The sequence below is a fragment of the Seriola aureovittata genome, chromosome 18, assembly GCF_021018895.1.
Source record: "Seriola aureovittata isolate HTS-2021-v1 ecotype China chromosome 18, ASM2101889v1, whole genome shotgun sequence".
Lineage (NCBI taxonomy): Eukaryota > Metazoa > Chordata > Actinopteri > Carangiformes > Carangidae > Seriola > Seriola aureovittata.
The window spans coordinates 19,196,058-19,217,995 of NC_079381.1; the positions used below are offsets into that span (position 1 = coordinate 19,196,058).

Consider the following 21,938-nt stretch of genomic DNA (forward strand, 5'->3'; position numbering starts at 1 on the left):
ACTTCATTTGGGACTAAGTCCTGAATGTTCACAACATTCTGCCCCTGGTCAAAACACTCACCTGTGTGAGCTGCTCACACCTAAACAGCAGCTCTTTTGCTTTGTGACACCTGGTGCACTGTTGGAAACTGATTATCCCAAAAATGTATTAAATTTTCCTGTTAAAGACTGTTAAAAAGCAGAAAAACAAAAACAAACAAATAACCAGCCAAACAGTTCAAATTTCATAAATATTTATTACATATCAATGAACAGAATCAACTACTTTCACAGCAGTGGTCTACAGCACTTGTTTAAAATAACTGCTCAAATAATAATAATAATCATAATCATAATAATCATCATCATAATCATAATAATCATAATCATAATAATATAGTTCAGTTTCATTTGAGGCCACATTTGATACACAAACATGTACAAGTAGTACTTGGCATTAAAAACGATGGCAATACAATATTTTAAGACACTTGGTGTTTTTTTTGTTAATTTTCTTTTGTTTTGATATCACAGAGAGGTTCAGCAACAGTCTAAACAGTAAATATAGATTCAAATACAAAAAACAAACAAACAAATAAAAACAAACAACTAAACAAACAAAAAAACAGTGAAAATACCAAGGGGAGGTAGAAACAAAGAGTACTTGACAGAAATACAGGAGAAGTAGGAGCAACTGAAGTGGGAGAAGCAGTGTTCCCACAGTCATCCAGACTCATTCTGAGCAAATAACACTAAAGTAGAGTACCTTTGTAAAAAACCCCCCCACCCTCTTCTTCTTCTTCTTCTTCCCTTTTTAGTTTTCTGAGTTGTATTATAGTGTTGGAGGGGTTCACACTGAGACAGGCAGGAGGACAACAGAGGATAGGCATGAGGGGAAAAGGAGGAAGAGGAGGCTCATGCAAAATCTCAAGACTGCTGCTTTGTGAAACCACCACACAGAGGCGCTCTCATGCCGACTTCAGCATAGTCAGAACCACTGCTCCCCTGTCACCTTGTTAACCCCTTAAAGCTTTCTCCTTTGGTTTTACTGACTGTCTGGTGTTCATTACTCAAATCATTCTCCCTGTTTCTTGTGAGATTCAGCTTTCAAACTGACTCACATGACTCAACGGAAAGAAAAAGTGTATTTATATTATATTTACTGTCTATGTTTAAGACCAAACTTTTCCAGAGTCATGCCTCTGAGCTACAACTGCTTCACCAGGAGCCAGGACACTGCAGGTGTTTTATCCTGCCAGTGAGGTGATTGCAGGTGATGGTTTACACCTGGCCTGGGTCGCTGCAGTGCTGACTGCCCACACAAAGACAACAGAGGTAAAGCCTCTAAAAAACCTGGACTGACATGCCTTTTGTTGTTTTTAAGTGTGTATATTTTGAATTTCTTTTACACTTTAAAGGTGTGCTCCATTGGTTTTACACATGAAGTTCAGTTTAATTGCCATGAGGAGTGCTACACAGCCTGTGGTTTTAGAGGGACCTTTGTAAAGTTGAAGAAAATAACCCTAATGAAATCATCAGGGTTATCTCAGTTTGCGCTTGAGACTTATGCTAAGTTCATGTCACATCGGTCAACCCGTAATTGGTTTCCCAGTCATTAATTACGACTCTGATATTGACATGAATGCGATTACTATTCAAAAACTCATAATAAGTCCGATATGACATGAACGCAGCATTAAACGTTTTAACAGATAGGCTGCATTACAAACTGGGAAGAAAGACGAGAAGGCAGAGGGGGGGTCTTGTGAAAGATGCTATTGAGCTGCATCATGGGAAATGTAGGTTCCATCTAACATTACCAGAATATCTCAGAGCCTGTGCTGCTACCCTTTTAATCTCTTTAATCTGTCTCTTCGGAGTCCTCTGACTTTATGGAAGAACAATTCTAAATTGCTGGAGTAACCCTTTAAGTTCACACTGTTTGAGTTTCATACTGTTCACATTTACAGAATGATAATAATGAAAGCCAGGGTGTTGGGGACTGCAGCGGATTTACTTGTGCAGCATAAAAGTTTTCTTTTTCTAGCTTTGAATGAAGGACAACTAATTCAGGGTCCAGACCAGGGTCCGACAAAAAACCTGTAAGTTTAATTAATAACATGTCTGATTATTGATCAGTAAATTTAAATGTATGTGTCATTGTGCATTGGTTTTAAAGTTATGTAAAGCTGTTTGTCAATGGGAATATGGTGGTAAAATTGGGATAAAAGAGGACTGGAAAGTCACCGGTGTCCAGTGAACTGGTGCATTGGTCCAAACTGTAAATCAGTGTTTTATTGAAAACAGCAGGGCTTAGATTTCAAATTAAATTATTTATTTTTAAAGTAGCTGGTAGCTGGAGTGCTGAACCCCTAACAGGGTTATTTGTTTGATATATTTTCCCAATTTTACATGCTTTTCAGCTGTAATTAGTTTAGTTTTTAATATTCTACTTTAATATTGTTTAAAATTTTTCAGTTTTTGATTACTCTTGGTTTTAATTATAGTTGGGTAAAGTCAACATTTTCCTTAAGTATGTTTTCTGTACTTATTTGAAATGGGTTCTGTGTAATGTAACAACATATATATTTTTAATTTCTACATTAATGTTTTAATAATTGGGACCAGTTCACTGCCTTTCTGCACCTTTCACATACAGAAAGAGACAAAAACTAAAATTATTTCACACTTAATTTTATTTTAGTGTATAGTGAGTAGTAGTTTTTGACAAAATTAGGCTTTTACCACTTCAGTTTATGACAATATACTGTATTTCAACTTTAATCTTTGCCTAAAACTTGTGGTTTTATCTATAATTCCCTTGCTTTACCATCGTACCTGATCACACATAACAGTCTAGTAAAAAAAAGGCTTTTTTCCTTTTAACACCCACACTTCTTCTGTCGTCTCAGGTTGTGGTTTACTTTATGCCGTTATGTTTGGTATGATGTCGCAGACCTCATGGTTTCCAGAGAAGCTATTTTTTGGGCAGAAGACACAATACTTGTAGCGAAGGCGGGTCATGCAGATTTAAAGTTGGCGTATTCTTATGGGGTAAAATGTTTAGTGCATGTGGCTTTGCGAGCGTGCCTCCAGTAAGTGACTTTATCCTACATTGAAGGAGTTGTGGTTCACCGTAGTAATCTAATGTGGACTACAATCATGGCTGCTACTGTCAGACACCAGAATACGGTGGCTGTTCGAGGTGTAGTTCAGTGGAGGATGCTGGGAAATGGCACTTGTGGGAGACTTTGCGTCCAGCCCTGTCTACCTGTGTACTGTGAATAAGGAGAAGAATAAGGACTAATATGTGCAGAGAGCATAAAACATCATACTTTTACTAAATATGGGAATAAAATGGATTTTTATAATATATCTATAAATATGCATCACAGGCATGACAAGCATACACACCTGTCACTGTGTATGCATTTTCATGTATAAACAGATGTACACATACATATGCATATCATACAACATTTGAAAGTGGATTGGAAATAATCACATAATATACAACACATATTAAGCTCTGGCAACTTCCGAGGGCATTGTGAACGCAGAGACTTTAGTTGTGCCTCGGTGTGTAGATTTACATTCAGTTTGTGGTTTGGGATCAAACCGTTAACATTATCTCGAAGCTGTTGCAGAACTCTGACTAAACCACGGCATCTTACACAACCTCATCGCCTCTTTGGGTTATTTGCTGCGGGGCAACACAAACACCCAACACACAGTGGCTGAGGGACTGCTCACGAAAACCAAACACGCACACAGACACGGCTTCTAACTCCCACTGCACCCATCTTGTCCGATGAATGGAGAGACCCAAGATACAGGGATATAAACAAAAAACGACAAGAAAAAAAAGGATCCATCAAACAACAACTTAAAAACAAACCAACCAAAACTATAAAATAATGGTGACAGTACAGGAGTGGGTGGGCAGAGAAGTGCACGATGGGATTGTCTTCACTTTAGGTCCAGGACATCTTCTTCAAAGGATGTTGAGAGGCCGAACGCGCTGGCTAGGGGCGGGCTCTCCGCTCGCAGCATCACCTTCTCTGGCTCGGCCTCCGAACTGGACGAACAATGCAGCTGGACGTCCAGGTCTGCTTCAATGGACTCTGAGGCTAACCTGTTGAGCACAGAGAGATATGACTCAAGATCAAATACCACTGTGTGACTGTCAGATGTTCCACTGCTTTTGAGTCTGTCACTGTCACCTGTCGCTGTTTGTTGATGTCAGTACTCGTGCTTTGGGCTCTTCCTCTGTGTTCTTCTTACTCATCCTCCTCTGTTTGACTGTTCCACTGTCTGACTTCCCACTCGGTTCCTCTGTCAAGCCTTCATTGGTACGAGGTGACAGAAAATGGCCTTACATGACTTAAAGGAATATTTCAACAATTCATAAAATGCTTTCTTGAGGAAAGTTAAATAAGAACACCAATACCACTCTTATATCTTCAATATGAATCTGTAGCCAGCATTTGGTTAGCTTAGCTTCGCATGAGGACTGGAAACAGAAGGGACCTTGTTTGTTTTTCTGTAAAATGACAGGTTGTGGGTTCCCTTAGGGAGTTCTGTGCTGGACTACTTATTGGCCAGGAGCAGTGACTTCCTGGAGCCTTCTATTCCTCCCGGTCAAGGATTAGCCAAGCATGTAACGTGCTAATTAGTTAGCTTTATAGGCCCTGGTAGTTGCCTTTTGTTACCTTTACATTGAGCCAGGCTAGCTGTTACTTCCTGTTTCCAGTCTTTATCATAAGCTAACTGGTTGCTGGCTATAGCCTTACATTTAGCATACAGACCTAAGTCTAAGCATGAAAGCTAAAATGCATATTTCCCGAAATGTCAAACCACTGCTTTAACACTGTCATTACATTAACACAAAGTAAATTCATCCTTAGACGTCTAACGGCTTTTGAGTTTACCGAGCAGCTCCTTCCGTGTACGGCTGGCTATCTCTTTGATCTCCATGCGGGACAGGGAAAGTGAATGTGTTGCAGAGATGAGGGGAGTTGGGGGAACCATGGCGGGGGCTGGCGCCGTCAGAACCTTGTTGACCAGAGGGGACTTGAGGGGTCTTTCAATGCTGCGGCCCACCAAGTTACACAGAGGGATCTTGAAGATGTGCTTACACGCTGCTTCACCTGGGAGGAAGAAACCCAGAGGAAGAGGGGGGATGAAAAAAGGAGAAAGCAGGGGAGTAGAGTCAGGAAAGAAGGGATAAGGCACAAGATGAGAAAGGACATGAAACAAAAAATCAGGGAAAGAAGAGACGAATAAATAGGGAGAGGAATGTGTGGCAGTGAATGAGAAATGTATGGATCTCCTGGCCTGAAGTACCATAGTGTTTTTGCATGTATTAGCCTATGAGCTACAAAACTGCATATATACATTTAATGCATACCATATCTTTCTAGACTTTCCAACACAGCCACTGAATATTTTGTCATCATTGAGTTTTATTTTTTGTCAAATTACTATTGCATGGTTAATGCAGTTAGGAACAATGACAATTCTTTGACAAATAGTTTGATATTTTGGAAAATATGTTAATTCGCCTACTTGCTGAGTAGAAGGAGAAGATAAATACTAGTCGTATGTCTGTATGCTAGATATGAAGCCGGACCCAGCAGGAAGCTTAGCTTAGCATACTGACTGGAAGCATGGGGAAACAGCTAGCCTAGTCCAAAAGTGAGAAAATCCACCTACCAGCACATTTAAAGCTCAATTTGGACAATTAAACAACATATAACATGATTGATTAGTGAGCTTTAGGTTTGTTGGTAGGTGGATTTTGTTACTTTTGGCCTGAGGAGACCAGCTGTTTCCAGTCTTTATGCTAAGCTAAACTAACCACCTGCTACCTCTAGCTATATATGTAGCATACAGACATGACAGTGGTGCTGTCAGTCCTCTCATCTAACTCTCAGCAAGAAAGTGCATAAATGTATTTCCCAGAATGTCAAACGATTCCTCTCAGTGGTGCATTCAAGAACCCTCTAACGTTCGGCAGATTAAAGCACTGGTCTCATGTGCTGTATTGTAGGGAAATCTAACTCGCAACACAAACAACAAGTGAACATACTGTCAATGTCAAAAACTTAATGTGACTAAAAAAAAAAACGTCCTTGAATGCAGCATTAGAGAAGGTTATCAAACCAGACGCATGTTTGCGACAGCATAAGCGTTCAGATCTCTAATAAAAATAAGTGTTTATTGTGCTGCATAACTAACCTCTGCCTCTGCAAGTGGATTTCTAGAACACATTATAATTCATGGTAACCAACAGCTGCCTAGAATGTAAGATATCAATCAAAAAAGCTATGGTGTGATTTGGAAAATAGGCACTGTAATGCGTGTAAAGCATATGTGATTGATAGATTATGAGCCATAATATACAAAATGACCTTTGTGTGACTTTATATAAACCCGAAATCTCTCTCTAATTCACACACACTCATATTGTGTCTGGGAGTTGACAACCTAACACAATAGAATCAAACCTCCGTATTCAAACAAGAAGACACTGTAAAGTGATTAATAGTCCTATTTACTGCACCAGCATGTGATCTTAAACTTAATCATCCTTACTATAGAGAGCTACTGTGATATAACTGTTCAGTTGTAGCCGCTTAGAGCAGACCATCTATTATTCAACAGAGACTATAAATACTTAAATTCTGTTTGGGATACATTAAATGGGTGTTTGGAGTTTTTCAAAGGGCACAGTCTGCTCAGGAAGCTGCAGCGTGCCAGCCTGCAGTGCCCAGTCATGCCACCAGGGAGCAGTAGTGCAGTTTCGCAGCCACACTCTTGCTCTACTGAGGCAGGCTGGTAGTAACGTGCATGAGACTGAATCAATGTGGAGGCTATACGCTGCACAAAGAGGACTGTCTCATATGAAATGTCAGCGGGTGAGGGGTGAGTAAAGAGCCACGAAGAAAAGAGAGGGTCACTGCTGACGTTTGACAGGTACACTGTGTTAGCGTTGTTACACATCCTCTCTCCTGTACCTGCGCTGTCATACAGCAATGGCAATAAAACCAAAATGTGGCAAAGCATGCAGTTATGTGGAATATATAATCACAAGAGATCAATATATTCCACATGTGTTTCTGGACCTGGGGAAGTGTCACGCTCCATCACACTGGCGGTGAAATAAATGTAAATATGAGGGGTGTTTTTCAGCACTAATTGGAAGTTGAATTCACCTAAGCAGCAGGCTGTTTTGCTGTAGGTCTTTGGCGTGCGTTTAAGCCAGTGGAGGTAGGTGGCGGCTAACAGCCACATCAGTAACAGCATCTTGTTCACATTATTGATGCGATTACGTCAGATGAAACCCTCCCCGAGGAGCAGATACAGCAGGTGCACAGGCAGTTAAGAGGATGGGATTTTTGTCAGCACCCCTTCCACCTCTCTCTCTCCCTTCTTCTTCTTCAGCCTCCCCCCTTCCTCTTCTATCCCCCCCACCTACTCTCACCCTCAGATTGTGGCACTGGTGTTTGGACAACCACTTTGGATCGAAGAGAGGGCTGACAAAAGTCTCCATGGCGACAGTGCAATCTGTAAATCATGCTGCGGCAGACGTGTCTTCTCCTTCCCTCTTTCCCCTTCTCTCCCTCCTTCTCTCCCAACCCCCTGCTTGTACACAACCCCTCCCTTCTCTCTCATGCTCATGCATACCTCTTCGGCTTCTCCTCCTCTCTTCCTCCGGTAATTTTGAAAACCCTCTGTCTTGATCAACGTTATCTCCTCTGCCTCACTTTTTAACTTTGCACTCTGCAACCTTTACCACCCACCACCTCTCATTCTCTCCTTGCACTAATGCTTTAATTAGTTAAGACAGAAGGGGGGATGGGGAAGACATAATGTTCACTTAACATTCAACCAACGTTCAAGTCAACATGCCGCCTTGGAGCAGACAGGGTGATACACTCTGGGAGCACGTGCATGTTAGTGAGGCACCATTATGAGCGTTTTCATGAACTGAGTTGTGGGAGAATCCTGCAGTACCTTCGGCATCCTTAGACATGTACAGGGAAAGCTTGGTACCATAGGGGATCCGTATAGAATCTGAACCGGGGATGAAGAAGAGGGTTACACACACACACACACAGAACACACATTAAGGTTCACACACAAAGTAGGTTCACTGGTATATGTAGGGGCCCCGGTGATGCCGAATCATATGCATAACCAGCTAAAACAGGAAAGAAAATGAGAATCCCTTCGAGGGAAATGATTACCCGAACCAGCCTGAAAACATCAAGCCCGTCCTCGGCTAATTGCAGCAGCCACTGCCAGACCTTCCTCCCTGTTAGCCTTAATGGGACCTGTAAATACTCGCTCCCCTCAGGAAAAGACTGCCTTGATGCTGCAGCAGCAGCAAGACAAGCAGGACATTTTAATAATTGTTTTCCTCAAGCTTTGTCCTTCGCTGCAGCCGTCAGAATTGCATGGACACATCTGACGACAGCTTTGTGTCCTTTTTAACATAGCTAGAAAGTCTAATGAACACAGAGGAGCTGACATTGCCATCAGCTGTCATTGTGTTGGCTGACGCTGAGTGACAAACCCGTAAGTCACTGATGACATCATCAACATCTGTGCATCACAAATATAACCCATTTTCAGACGGTTGTAACAATCTGAAAGAGGTCAGTGGTGGGGGGGAAGGGGATACTCCAAATGGTCAAATATATAATAAAAGATGGAGGAGGAAGTGAAAGTGGGCTGGGGGGTGGAAGGGAGGGGCTCGTATTGATCCTTAATCATCCTTGAAAGCATTCTCTGCCTCTGAGGACACGTATTGTCTCCCTGAATGGTGGTGGTGGTAGTGGTGGTAGGTGATTAGTTTGTTCCTCTTTTTGTAATTTGCTGGTAGTAAGAATTTAAAAGATCATAATGATGCTTTTGCATGTTTTCGCTTTTTAAGTACAAATCACATTTACAACTGCCAACAAAACCAGCAGAACATTTATTCTACTAACAAGTATTGTCTGTGTATCCACAGTCTGACATAGCTTACTCTTTGCCCTGCAGCTCCATTGTTGTCCAAGAACTATTAAAAACATATCAGTGAGCCAACACCGTGACACTGGGTGACATGTTCCTTCATTACAATGAACATGGCCACTGTTGTTTATCAGCAGGTTATCCCACATACTCCATCCTGCTGCTGGAAATACTCACTAGAGCACAAAGTGTTTTAGTAATCCACCACTGAAAACAGTCAACAAAAGCACTATTTACTCCTGTTTGAGAAACGTTTGCTATGAACCACAGTGACAGTGACTACCTGTTTTAGGTGCTGAGCCATTTAAAAAGTGGAATAATATATATACTGTATATATATCAGAAACATTTACCTCTTGGGGCTGAGTGCCACAGACATGCTTGGGAAGTCAGAAAGAATTGAGACGGACTATGATATTGAGATTGATATCAGTATTGATATGATTAATGGGCTGACATAAAGAAATAACAGCGCAAACAACATTCACATAATCCTTTTCACTTTGTGATTGTTTTTCACTTTTCTACTGTATGTTAGAACCTCCAAAACAAAGCTTGTCAGCATTAAATTTGTGTATGTCAGTGGGCCCATGAAAGCACCAGCAGGCAAAGTTTTCTAAATGATCCAGGCTCTGCAGTGAAATGTAACAGGGACGATAAAACAAGAGCACTGAGTTGTTCACTCCAATTTCTTTCTCTCTATTTATGGCTCTGAATCTCGATTGGCTTCTTACTCTGAGCAATGAGGTTTTACACTATGTAAACTTTTCTGTCCAAGTTACAACAAGTTGTTTTGTTTCATATGACAGATTGTATTTTCCATTTTGTCTGTACTTTTTTCAGTCGAGAAAAATGTTGATACATATTTCCATCTACCCATTTTTTAAAATTTATTTGGCCAAACTGTAAGTTTGATTGTTGCTTATTTAGTAATGAATGTCAGATGTTATAGAGAAATACTCAACATTTGAAAACAAGTTTCAAGTGGCTGCAAGTTTTTCATTTCATTCTGTACTGAACTAAGTGGAAGCAAATGGCTGCATGTAAGGCTTGAGATTAATCTGAAATGTTGGGAAAATGGTTAAATATAATGTAAAATTAACAAGAGTTGTGGGTAATGACCTAAAATATTTAAAACTATCTGTAAGGTTACAGAAGTTAAAGTAGAAAAACGTATGGAAAGGAGTCTTGTTTCCCCAGTATGTGTAGCCATCTATGATGACATTGCAATACTTGTCATAGGAGTTATGTCTGTATTATACGGTGTGAAAAGATGAGGTAATAGTCACTGGAGAGATTAATGCAATTAAATATCAACACATGATTCAACTGTGGGAAACTAACCGGAACAATGGAGGGGAAAGGCTGCGGCTTCAATGAACCATCCTGCTGAGTCAAGTTTATGTAAATGGGCGTAAAGCTCTGGGCTAACAGAGCATCCAAAGTCAAACAGGTCTGCCGGCAACACTGACATTTTATAAACCTTTAATATCGAAGCACTAACATCATCAGCCTGCTGTACTTTTGATTTGCGGGGCTTACCATCACCGAGCGGCGAAGGGAACACGGGCATCTCGTAGCCGGTGGGCGTCTGCGGGGAACTCTGGGAACTGGTGTCTCTTGAACTGCAGTTGGAGGCTGAGCTTACCGGAGCTGACGAAACGAAATAGATGTCCGACTGTGGGTGGTAAAACAGAGGGAGATGGAGAGAGGGGAATGAGATCCCTCCAGGAAATATTAAGAAGTAAGGGGCAGAAAGGATTGAAGCAGGAGGTGAAACATGAAAAGGAAAAAAACACAAAAAAAACAAAGAGATTGGTTGAGAATAGTGGATGAAAAAGTATTTATTTGATGCCAGGTGCACTGTGGTCTGTTTTAAATTATCTGTGTATGATTTATGAGTGTATTATTGCTTCGTAGCCATGCATATTGCCAGCCATATTTCCCACTGGGGTAATAAAGATTGATTGAAATGAGAGAGCTGAGACAGCTACTCTATAACGCAGTGTGGCCTGAAAACACTGACAACACTCTCAACCTGGAAGGGCTATTGCTATAGTGAACACCAGTGTGCTGTGAGTACACACATAATGCGTTTCTGCTACACGATTACCAAACCTCTGACCGGCTTTGGACATAGAACAATAAAATGTAAAGGAAATAAATGATTGACAAAGTCGCAGTGTATACTGTTGATAAAAGCAGGACATAGACATGATATTGTGTCAGATGTCACACATACTGACCCGTGAAGAAGCCAACTGTAGCTCTGGGACCACCGCTGTGTACACAAGGTTGCCATTGACCACCAGTCGGATCTCAATGGAGTCCGTTGTGAAGGCCAGGATGTAAGGAAATGCACAAACTGCAAAGACAACACAAACACATATGATAAAAGAAGCAGCGAATGATGAAGAGAGTGGGCATCAGGGAGACGCCCAACCATGATTTCACTAAGTCTGTCACATCGAAACAGGAAATCATAACATTTTAAAATTTGCACAACTCCCACAATACGAGACATTTAACAGTTTCACCCAGGATGGCATTTTGAAATGCCATCAATAGCTGATGACGTATGCAGAAAAAAATGAGCTTCTTTCCTCGGGGCTCGAGATGCTCATGCACAACAAGGTGACAGCAGGCAGTGGCACAACATGGGAAACCTTGTCGACAAGTAAAAGAGAAGTAAGAGAACTTAGATGTGATCGACCGGATGTTTGAATGTTCCAGTCACAGAGCAAAGAGCTGGTAAAATAATAAGCTTTGGTTGACTGGACTGACTCTTATCCTCAAGTATCAAAACTTAAACCTGCATTAACTAGTTTTGTGCCACACGAGGGCAGTGCAACAAACTGTGAACACAGCAGTGACATATTATTGTGCAGCACATTCAGTCAACCAATCAGCAGCCAGACAGAAATGTGAATGTCCATACCAAACAACCAATCATTCAATCACCATTGTTTTTCCAGATTACATCTTCTCCATTTTGTTTTTTAGTGAGTTTCTTCCAGTGTCTGGATCTTCTCCTTCTCCTTCCTCACCTTATACAACATCCTTCAATAAACCTTTTTGAGGTTAGAGTGTGATGATAAGCTTGAAAAATAATAATAGCTACTACTAATGCTAGCTAGTTAGAGCCAGTTACACGTTGTTCAACTTTATTTCTGAATTTCTTTCATATATGTAAATACAGCAGATATGTTACAATGAAATTCATATTCAAATCAGCATTAGACATCATCTACTAGCTTTTTGAGTGAGTTTTAGCTTCTCTCCATAGAAAATAGTTAGCAACACTGGTTGGGTGATAATGTTCTGTGGGTTTATCACTAACTCCTTTCACTTTACACATATTTATTTAGTCCATTGTTAATATAAAACTATTGATAAAAGCATCTTTAACAGTTGCTTTCAAACTGAGCGTCTCCAGTATGTTTCAGTACATTTGCTTTTACTACTCAGCAAATTTTGTTATTGCTTGTTTTCGTGTGTGTGTTTGTGTGTGTGTGTGTGTGTGTGTGTTAGCGAGAGAGAGGAGAGCGCATTATGGGATGCACAGCAGCCAGGAGCAACAGCATGTTGTTATCAACTGACTCAGGGTTTCAGGTTTAGTACCAATTGTGTTTTCCCTTCATCACTTTCTGCATTAATCATAACATGCGTGCATGCACACACACACACACACACACACACACACACACACACACACAAAAACCACAAATAAACACACAGGCTAACTGAGTGCTTGCGGCTACGCATGGTGTTTCCATGGCAACAGCAAGCTCCGGCCAGGCCAGCAGCATGGGCAGGGTGGGGTTCAGGCATTGTTGCCGTGGTAACCTACCAATAGCATTGGGCATCTGGTTCCAGCTGAAGTGGAAGTCGGAGGTGTTGGACTGGATCATCGGTGTGGAGCCGTTAAACGGACAAACTTTCTTATAGTAACAAATATCTGTAAAAGACGCAGAGGAACCAAGTTTAGCTTTGAAATTAGATTGTTCAGTTCCTTCTGTTTACTCTTGTTTTTCTTCTGTGTTTTGAACAAGGAGTGAGAGCAGCCTTTTATTGAAACTCAATGAAATTTGAGAGCTATTTGTCCCATTATCCAGACATAAAAAAATAAAAACGCAGACAAAAGATGAATATAGTTGGCTACATTTTCAAAATCTCTCACTGACTCTTAATATTCTGGAGCATTGTGTGCTGTGATTTCTATTCCAGCAGCACAGACAAAACATTAAGGCTCAGCTTTGACATTAGAGACAGAGACCTGAATCAAACAACATCTGAAATGTTCAGAATTAAAGGAAGACTCACAGTTGTAACACAACAGCAGACCTGCCTCCCCGTCTTCATACACATCAATGGCTGCTACAAAATTTACCTGCAGGCAGAGACGAGTCAGTTTAGTGGAATCAATTCAACAAGATCCAAAGGTCAGATATGAGAGACTTTTTAACAAATAATGTCTGGCCTCATACCCTTAAGGTAATGGGTAACCATCTAGATAATACAGAATACACATTCCTGCTACAGTTTGTCACTTATTGTGGTTAATCTTTCAAAGAGGAAATAATAAAAGCAGAATAAGATGGTTTATTAAAACAGCTGTTCATTCCCCAGTCTGCTAATTTCTCATTTCTCCTCCCTCTCCTCCCCAGCTGGTGGCTGTGAATGACAACGTGTTGATTCGCTGAAGCAGTGTGGTAATCAGAGAGGTAAACAAAGCGACTAACTGGGTCAACTGAAGGTCTCAGTTCTGCTGAACGTCAGTGAACATCACATGAAAGCAAATGATAATAAAAGAAGAAAGAAAGAAAAAGGAAACCACCAGCGTTTGCATGAGTGTACGTGTGTGCACATGTGCCTCACCCTGTTGGCGTCTACATGATGTAGCCGGTAGGCATCTCCAGTGCTCTCATTGATCAGGTCAAACTGATGTTTGTAGGCCACACAGATCATATTGTCATTTTCCCCCGTCGGCCCGTCCACCAGCGCCATCACCACCGGCGGGTCGCACAGACAGATCTCCTAATATGAATGAATGGCACACGATAACCTCAGTGTTTTCACACACACACACATTAGTTTAATTACTGTAACAGACATATACTGTGTAGAATATTTTAACTTTAGGACAGAGGTTTTCAACGTTTAGTTTTTTACTCTCATGATTACACTATGATTTTTGTTTGTCTTTCTTCTATTTGGTAGATAAACATCATTTAAATTTTGGATCTACAGTTCCCATAAAGCTTTGGGGCATATTGCTATGGATTCAGTGAGTAATGCTATGAGCCCCATTTTGTTTTAGACTGTATGTGTTTACTTTTCGGCAAGTTGGCCCCATTAAAAGTATGCTGAATTAGCTTTTAGCAGTTCCTTTTTTCAGTCCACCACTGGATGTAGAGACAACTATCACCAGATGAGTTTGATACTGACGAAAGCTTAAAAACATCATGATCCTCAGGCAGGTTCTAGAGTTATAAGGAACATTTCTTTCTTATTTCTAAGTGGATTTGTTGGACGTTTCTATGGAAATTGTATCCTCAATGTATCCTGAACGACCCCCTCAGAAAATGATACCAATGATTTTATATTCAGCATGACTTACATTTTCTGTGTGTTATGATTGGATGGACTTACTCTGAGGACAATGTTTAATGAAAGGAGCAGTAAGGTATTTGAAACCACCTTAATGGCCTCCATGAGCTGTGTGTCACAACCTCTGCTGCAGCTCCAACTGCTGACTGTGTTGGTGGCCTCACACTTTGAAAACCCCTACGCTACCATATACTACATACATATATATCTATACAAATGTATTCTCTTTATGAGGAAGCAGCTGTAAAAGTGAATTAACGTTCTATTATCCTATTCATTCCATCCTTCCCCCTGAATTCGTTTTATTAATTCTTCTTTTTGATTTGAGTGGAGTTTGTTGTACCCGTATGTACTGAAACTCCTCCACTGGTGAGTCTGCTCCTGGGGCGACGGCACTGAAGCCTTCGAAACGTGGATGTTTCCTGGTGATGAGGAGGAGTTTGTTCCTGATGGCTGCTACTATCCTCAGCTCTGAGCCGTGGTGGGTGTTGATAGAGTACAAATGACAGCCTGGGACAAAGAGGAGGAGGAGGTTGGGGCGGGGTAGGGTGGGGTGAGAGAGTGCGGGGGCAGAGAAATAGAGACAGGAAGTACATTGGACATGTGTTGCGCTGCAGGTGTTGTTCCATGGCATCATCCCACAGATCAATGCAGCCACAAACAGCTGGCACGACACCAGCAGCAGGTCAAAGGGTGAGTGTTTGCACTGTAAGAGCCACTTTCATTAAGGTCACAATGTCCTGTTTTAGGCTGATTACATTTATTTTTTGATCAATTTTCTTTTTATCAACTATAAATAATCTTGTCAAGCACCATTGGAGATTAGATTAGACCATAGATTATTAAACTTGTTTCAAAGTAGCTGGCCTTGATGAGTCTTTGTTAGATTAAATTACATTTATTTTATTTTTCAGCCAAAGCTGACAAGAAACAGGTCTGACATGTGGATGGTTTGTGTCAGAATTATATAAAGGAAACTAAAAGGATTTGCTAACTTCAAGAAGAAACCCAAACAGACAAAAAAAACCAAAAAAAAAAAAACATATTTTTTCATGGCCTTGAACTGGTTAAAGGTACAGTCTTCAGTACAAAAACTATCTCAGCAACAGGCAAATGGATGCACTGGAAACACTGAAATCCAGAAAATTCTTCAAGCAAGTTCAGAAAGACTTATTTCAAAGGATAGTTTGACACTGTACATTTCTGTATGCTAAAAAATGAAGCTGGAGTCAGTAGGCAGTTAGCTTAGCTTAGCACAAAGACTGGAAATGGATTGCCTGGTTCTGTCCAAAGGTTTTAAAAAAAAAAAAAAAAAAATCTGCCTGCCAGCACTAGTGCTGTCAAGCTCACTCACTGACATGTTACATTTCGATTACCAATTACCCAATTACCCAATTTCTTCTGGCAGTATGTGATTCGATTCCAATTCTCTGTGTCCCAATTTGATTCTGAATCTTGATTCATTAAACTGAAAGGGGGAGCAATGTATTTTGGCTGTGACTCCGGTGCACAGTGTGCCAAACTGTTGACTCCTGACTCCAGTTAATAATTCCCAAATCAAGTAGTAAGAGGATACCCACTTGATTTGATTGTCTCAGAGAGCTGAAGCCTCAAATTAACTTCAGATAAACAGGAACGTATCCAGACTGTGGATTCTGTCCTTCATTACTTTCATTATAAACATAGGAGGAGATCTTTTAATGGCCAGTATGAACAAGAGAAATAATTGCAGCAAGCAAAACCCATTTCACTGTTAAAATCTGACACCTGACATAGACTGTATGTAAAGATGGACGTATCCTCTGTGACGTCACCCACAGGTTTCTGAAGAGCGGTTCTGATGATCAGAGTGAGCTGCTCTGCTGTCGCCATCTAAGCAGTGCCGGACTCCGCCTAACTCCCGGCTAATCCAAAAAAACGGGCAAAGAGGTGGAGCATGTGCGGAGCGGCCATTTGAGGAACATCGGATTTTGGAACTGGCCTTGGAGTTTTATGACAGACTTAAAAACTTGTGAACCTATCCTAAATTAAACTGAGTTCTAAAGATCACAGTACATAATGCCTGTTTGTTGTAAGGATTAATGTGTGTACATTGTTGCAGACCTCGTGTTGTACCTTTAGTTTTCTCCAGTTTATTTTCCCGGCTGTCACACTTGCTTCTGACGAGCTGCCTCTCCTCCAGGCCTCTCTTGAGCGTGCTGAGTCTGAACACATAGAGCCGAGCGTCCTTCCCTGGAAACAAAAAAAAAAAGAAAAGAAAAAAAAGCGCTTCTGCTTTGCATTAAGGTTACTCTTAATTTTCCATCTCTTTTTTAGCATCCTCCCACGGCCAGACAATAGTGTTGTACTGCAGGAGGATTACTAGAAGGCTTCTTAAGGCTCATGCTCTCTCAGAAGCTTTATCAAAGCCCACACACAGTCGTGACAAATGTTTCCACTGCCATCAAATAATCACTATCAAAACCGAGTCAACCCTGTTTGTCAATATTAGGGTTAGCTAATCATCTGCAGGGTAATTAATTACATGCTCTTCTGGTTGGAGCAAACATGAGACAAATCCTACAGCTGTTTGTTAGTACACAGCAACTTCCTTGCATAAGCTATTTGTGTTTTTTTATGCTTTATCTGTCTGTCTCCACATCTATCAGGCCAGTCTCACGGTCAAGCCCGTCCCTGAGGACAAACAGACACACACACTGTCATGCACACACACACAAACACAACCTCGACACGGATTGGTTCTCTATAGGTCAGCTTCCTTAGATCACAGCGAGTGATTGATGTGTTCAGCAGACCAATGGAGGTGGAAAGGGTAAGCAGGTACTCAGCAACACAGAAAGAAATGACAGAGATGAACTAAGAGAGAGGAATAGGGATAATGAGAGAGAGAATGTGCTGTTAATACTGTTCTGCTGCAAAAATAGTGTGAATGGGAACATGGCAAAAAAGATGGTGCCAGGGGAAGCAGTCTGTGATGTGTGGGGAGGAGGTATTGAGCAGTTTTCTCCTGGTTCTTGCAGTCTAAGCCTACCTTTGTCAGCCCTGGTGATAAGCAGGTCCTGAGGCTCGAGAACGTGCATCTGCTTCACCACCATGGTTTTGTCAAACACCTGCACTGGAGGCAGAGTCTGCATTTCTGAAATATGACGCAGACATCAGAATAAAAAGAGGAGTAAGATCTAAAAATTAAAAAACTGAGGTGGAAATATAAATATTTTATATATAATGATATAAAGAAAATAAATGTTAGCATCGATTGTGTGGCACTCACCAGCGTTGGATGAAGCTGGATCAGGGCCTGAAACGTGGACAACATCATTATCATCATCATCATGTTAGCTGTTGGCCTTGGCATTCTGCTGAGCTCAGTATTGAATGGATATGGATGGGTGGCTTTATTTTAGAGGACATAGGGAGATATCGATTAGGATGACCTCACCATCCAGCAGCATGACCCCTGCTGTGTCGGTGGCAACCAGCAGTGACTGACCCCAGGAGTCAGCACACACGATCTCGTAGGGGAATGTGCTGCAGAACGACTGGGACTCCCATGGCTGCAGTATACATAGACATAGAGACACATGTGGGTACACGCAGAGACATTGACATTAGAATTATTATCCGCCTGCTTTGACGCAACATTAAAAAACACAAAAATACACAGTAAAAAACTTCATGCAGAGTTCTGTCGAGTCAAGTTCCCTGTGCATTTTTCTCAAGTATGTATAGACAAAGTAATAGTGATTGATTCTAGAGCTTGACCAATAAACCTGAGCAGGTATATCTAAGTCACACTTCTTATTAAAAAAGTGTTTAAGTGAAAAACATGACAATATAGGCTGATATATTGTTTTGGAGTCTTAAACTGAATTGCTCTAGTATTGCCCCAGTGCTATTTGGTTTGCAAATACTTTAAATATGGAATCAGTCTTCTAACTAAAAGAAAATGTTAGGATTCACTAAGAGATGAAATGACTTGTTAAGATTTCATGTCTCAGAGACTCACCTCTTTTCTGCACAGGCCTGTGGTAACAAGGCTGGTCGGGGCATCTCCTCTCACAATGGTCTTCAGCTTCAGAGCCTTGAGAAGGAAATGGCATCAAGTAAAACACACAACATAGACATCTGTCAGTGTTTTGGATTGAAGTGCTGGAAGATGTGTTTGGATTCTTACGCAAAAGCGCTGAAAACAAAAATGAAAAAAAGTCCTACATTCAAAACCCCACCATTACAGTAAGTCTTATCAGCAACAAGTACAAGTAGATTGTAAATACTGATGCATCAGTGTGTAAGTAGCATTTTATTGTTAGCTGGTAGCTGGTTGAGGTGGAGCTCATTTATTTCCTTTATATGCAGTTAGGTAGGCTATTTTAGTCCAGTGGTTTGCAACCTAAGGTTTAATCCCCTCCAAAGGGTCAGAAGATACATCTGAGGAAGCGTGACATGATGAAGAAACAAAATTCATTTCTCAGACTTTTCTCTCATGTTTACTGTTTTTTAATGAATCACACTTTGGGCCTTCAACAGTGATTTAAACAAAACTATCTAATGTGTTTAGACGAGAAATCACTCTTTGTTTGAAATGCTAACAACTCATAAATATCTAAAACAGGACAAGCGGCACAAACCAGACACAGATTTTCTTTAAGAGGTCACAAGACAAAAAGTTTTGAAACCAACTGGTTTAAATCTTTAACAATACATTTTTGTTTTATAAGCTTATCATATGTTTTTTTAATGTAAAATCTTAAACTTGTGAAGCTTTCAACAACAGCTGTCAGGTAAATGTTGTGCAGTAAAAAAGTTCAAAAATGGAAATACTGTAAGGTACAAGCACCTCAAAACTGCACCTATGTAAACTACTGAGTACATGTACTTACTTACTTTCTGACTTACATAACATGTGCCACTTTAGGCTGCATGCATTTTACCCCTATGCCTAATGTAACTTCTTAAAATGAATAATGTGCTAGTTGTTTAAATAACATGTGGACTTTTAAATCTTGGCCCCTGCACAGGATAAGCGGGTGTGTGCTGTTTGCATATAAAAAGGCATCACAAGAAGGACAGCAGTGGTCTGAGCTTGCACCTTGTGTTCCATCACTGATATTTAACTAGCCTGTCATTATCGTTTGCTTGTTTCCATGTTTATCTAGGCCCTGAGAACTGAGACAGACAGCTCACTGGGGTGGAAAGGAGCGGGACAAGCAACAGTTAAAAAGTGTCAAGATAAATAAAAGGTGCAATTACTTCAAAATTCAAAAGAAATACAGTTTGCTCAAATGTTCAATCAGCAACCATCTGATCAGATTGACAATTTTCAATCCAAGCTGCGCAGTCAGCCATTTCCATTTCCATATCTGCTTAATCGGGCAATCTGGAGATAATGAAATCAATAGCAACCAACAGTACAATGGCTTCGCGGTGCAGTGTACTTTGCCATTCTTCAGAAAATATCCATATAAAAAATACGTATTCTGGCCTATCAGGCATCCATGACAACATGAAATCACAGTGTATAATGTGCATCACACAATGAGTAAGCAAACAGAGAGCCAGTGTAGATGGGGATGAACGCCTTGTCTCTACAAAACTGGATAATCAATGACTCGACACGTCTACCTTCCTTTGTTTTCATGCTTTACAGCACAATGTGTCGATGCCTCGGCTTTGTGTTTATGAGCAGAGAGCGACAGAAACAAGAGAAACAAGGCACAAAACACATACAGTAACACGAGGAAGAACGAGGGTTGGCAAATGAAGATAACAAACAAAGGAAACAAAAGAGACAGAATTACTTTAGCGGGATAAACATGTATCTTTAGGGACAACAACATTTTAGCCAGTGTTGACCTTACAACTGAAGTCCACAATACTCGGCATTGTCAACACAACAACCTGGGCACTTAAAAAAAAAATCCATTATCTCCTAACCATCCTGAAACAAATTACTTCCAAAATGCCAGAGATCATCTAGGTTCAGCACCATGGACGACTCTTTGTAAGCTTTTCTTTCCTCGTCTGTGTTTTCAGACTGTATAATTATATAATTGTTACATCAGCGCCCAGAGCAGAGGTGTAATGGCGATTATATCAGCCCGGTAATGACTGCTGGACTTCTGGTCTTATCATTGTATCATGGTGTCCAGTTCACTCAGCTGTCTGTCAGGAGTTATAGCCGCTAAATGACTTCATCATTGGTACATAGAGTCACAGATCTGATGAGAGAGCTGAGTTTTTAAAAGGTGTCTGCAGCTTCTCCTGCAGACACACTTTCTCCATTTGGCCGAGCAACGTGTCAAAAAAAAAAAAAAAAGAAGAAAAAAAGCATTGCCATAAGTGTGTATGAATCTCACAAAAAATGTACCGTACTTCAAGCACGGACAGGAAATCTATGCAAGGTGTCTCGCTGTGAATTAAGCCTCCGATTAGAGCTCAAATCTTAAGTGTTCACCACAATAGAAGGTGGTCTGTTCTCTGTCATTTGAGAAGGAATTACATGACTGCTTGGACTGTGAAGTTATTTCTACAGTTAACACCAAACCCAGTCCTCTGCACCTTGTGCTATGTCATTTTTGTACATGAGGATTTCATGCGTCTCATTTGCCTGTAATAGGTAACCATTACACCTACCTGCTGCACAGATCTTAAGTAACTGTATTGGATTTTTATGTGGATATTATATTATGGAGAGTTAACACAGACATTGCTTTTTCTTTTTTTTCTTTCTATGTTTTTTTCTTACATTATCATTTCTTGATATGCTATTCCCAAGTTGAAACTGTACATGTTATATTTATACTTTCCAGATGTCTCCCCTCACTTTTGAAAAACCCAATTTTCTCCCTTTCATCTTTATAATCTCAGGTAGATTTTCTTACTGTAGGCTCTCTGTCCTGCCGCCATATTCCATATGAGACAGGATCTGAGTTGATAAAAATGTTGATCCACTCATCTGGGTCACCTTCAGTTATTGCCGTGGGCTCAAAGCAACAACCTGAAGGGTAACAGCAGTGGGTGGTTAGCCCTGAGCCTTCCCTCTCGGGCCACAAACAGGCTGCTCTACCTTATTGCTAGAGGTTGTTGGGGCAGTATGCAGCCTGAAATAAATATCAGCAGACGCTATCCATGGCTGCCAACTACATTTTTTTGGGTTAAAAAAATCTTTTAGTCTAGATTTAAATTTAAGGTTAATATTATAAAAGAGCCAACACAGAAATAAGATGACGTGGTGCTGTTTGTAGCACAGCTACAGTTATCTGACAGAAAGTATCAAGTATAGTTAAAGGAATATGTATAATTACATATACGTAGCATTTATAGTTTTA

General features: G+C 40.6%; 1 protein-coding gene across 5 annotated transcripts in view; it reads right to left on the reverse strand.

Moving 5' to 3' along the window:
• Window positions 1–216: 216 nt before the first annotated feature.
• Window positions 217–21,938, reverse strand: part of garnl3 (GTPase activating Rap/RanGAP domain like 3) — a 70,694-nt gene continuing 48,972 nt past the window's right edge. For 3 of the 5 annotated variants that reach the window (XM_056403213.1, XM_056403214.1, XM_056403215.1), the window contains exons 17-31: window positions 18,617–18,691; window positions 18,050–18,164; window positions 17,882–17,908; window positions 17,642–17,746; window positions 16,726–16,842; window positions 14,954–15,120; window positions 13,879–14,037; window positions 13,324–13,390; window positions 12,851–12,958; window positions 11,247–11,365; window positions 10,543–10,678; window positions 7,999–8,058; window positions 4,911–5,129; window positions 4,203–4,323; window positions 217–4,114 (exon numbers count right to left, since the gene is read on the reverse strand). In XM_056403213.1, coding sequence (XP_056259188.1) covers window positions 3,949–4,114; window positions 4,203–4,323; window positions 4,911–5,129; window positions 7,999–8,058; window positions 10,543–10,678; window positions 11,247–11,365; window positions 12,851–12,958; window positions 13,324–13,390; window positions 13,879–14,037; window positions 14,954–15,120; window positions 16,726–16,842; window positions 17,642–17,746; window positions 17,882–17,908; window positions 18,050–18,164; window positions 18,617–18,691 — 1,761 coding nt within the window. In that variant the 3' untranslated portion in view covers window positions 217–3,948. The remainder of the gene's footprint in view (window positions 4,115–4,202; window positions 4,324–4,910; window positions 5,130–7,998; window positions 8,059–10,542; window positions 10,679–11,246; window positions 11,366–12,850; window positions 12,959–13,323; window positions 13,391–13,878; window positions 14,038–14,953; window positions 15,121–16,725; window positions 16,843–17,641; window positions 17,747–17,881; window positions 17,909–18,049; window positions 18,165–18,616; window positions 18,692–21,938) is intronic. The other 2 variants (XM_056403217.1, XM_056403216.1) reach the window with 1 other exon arrangement.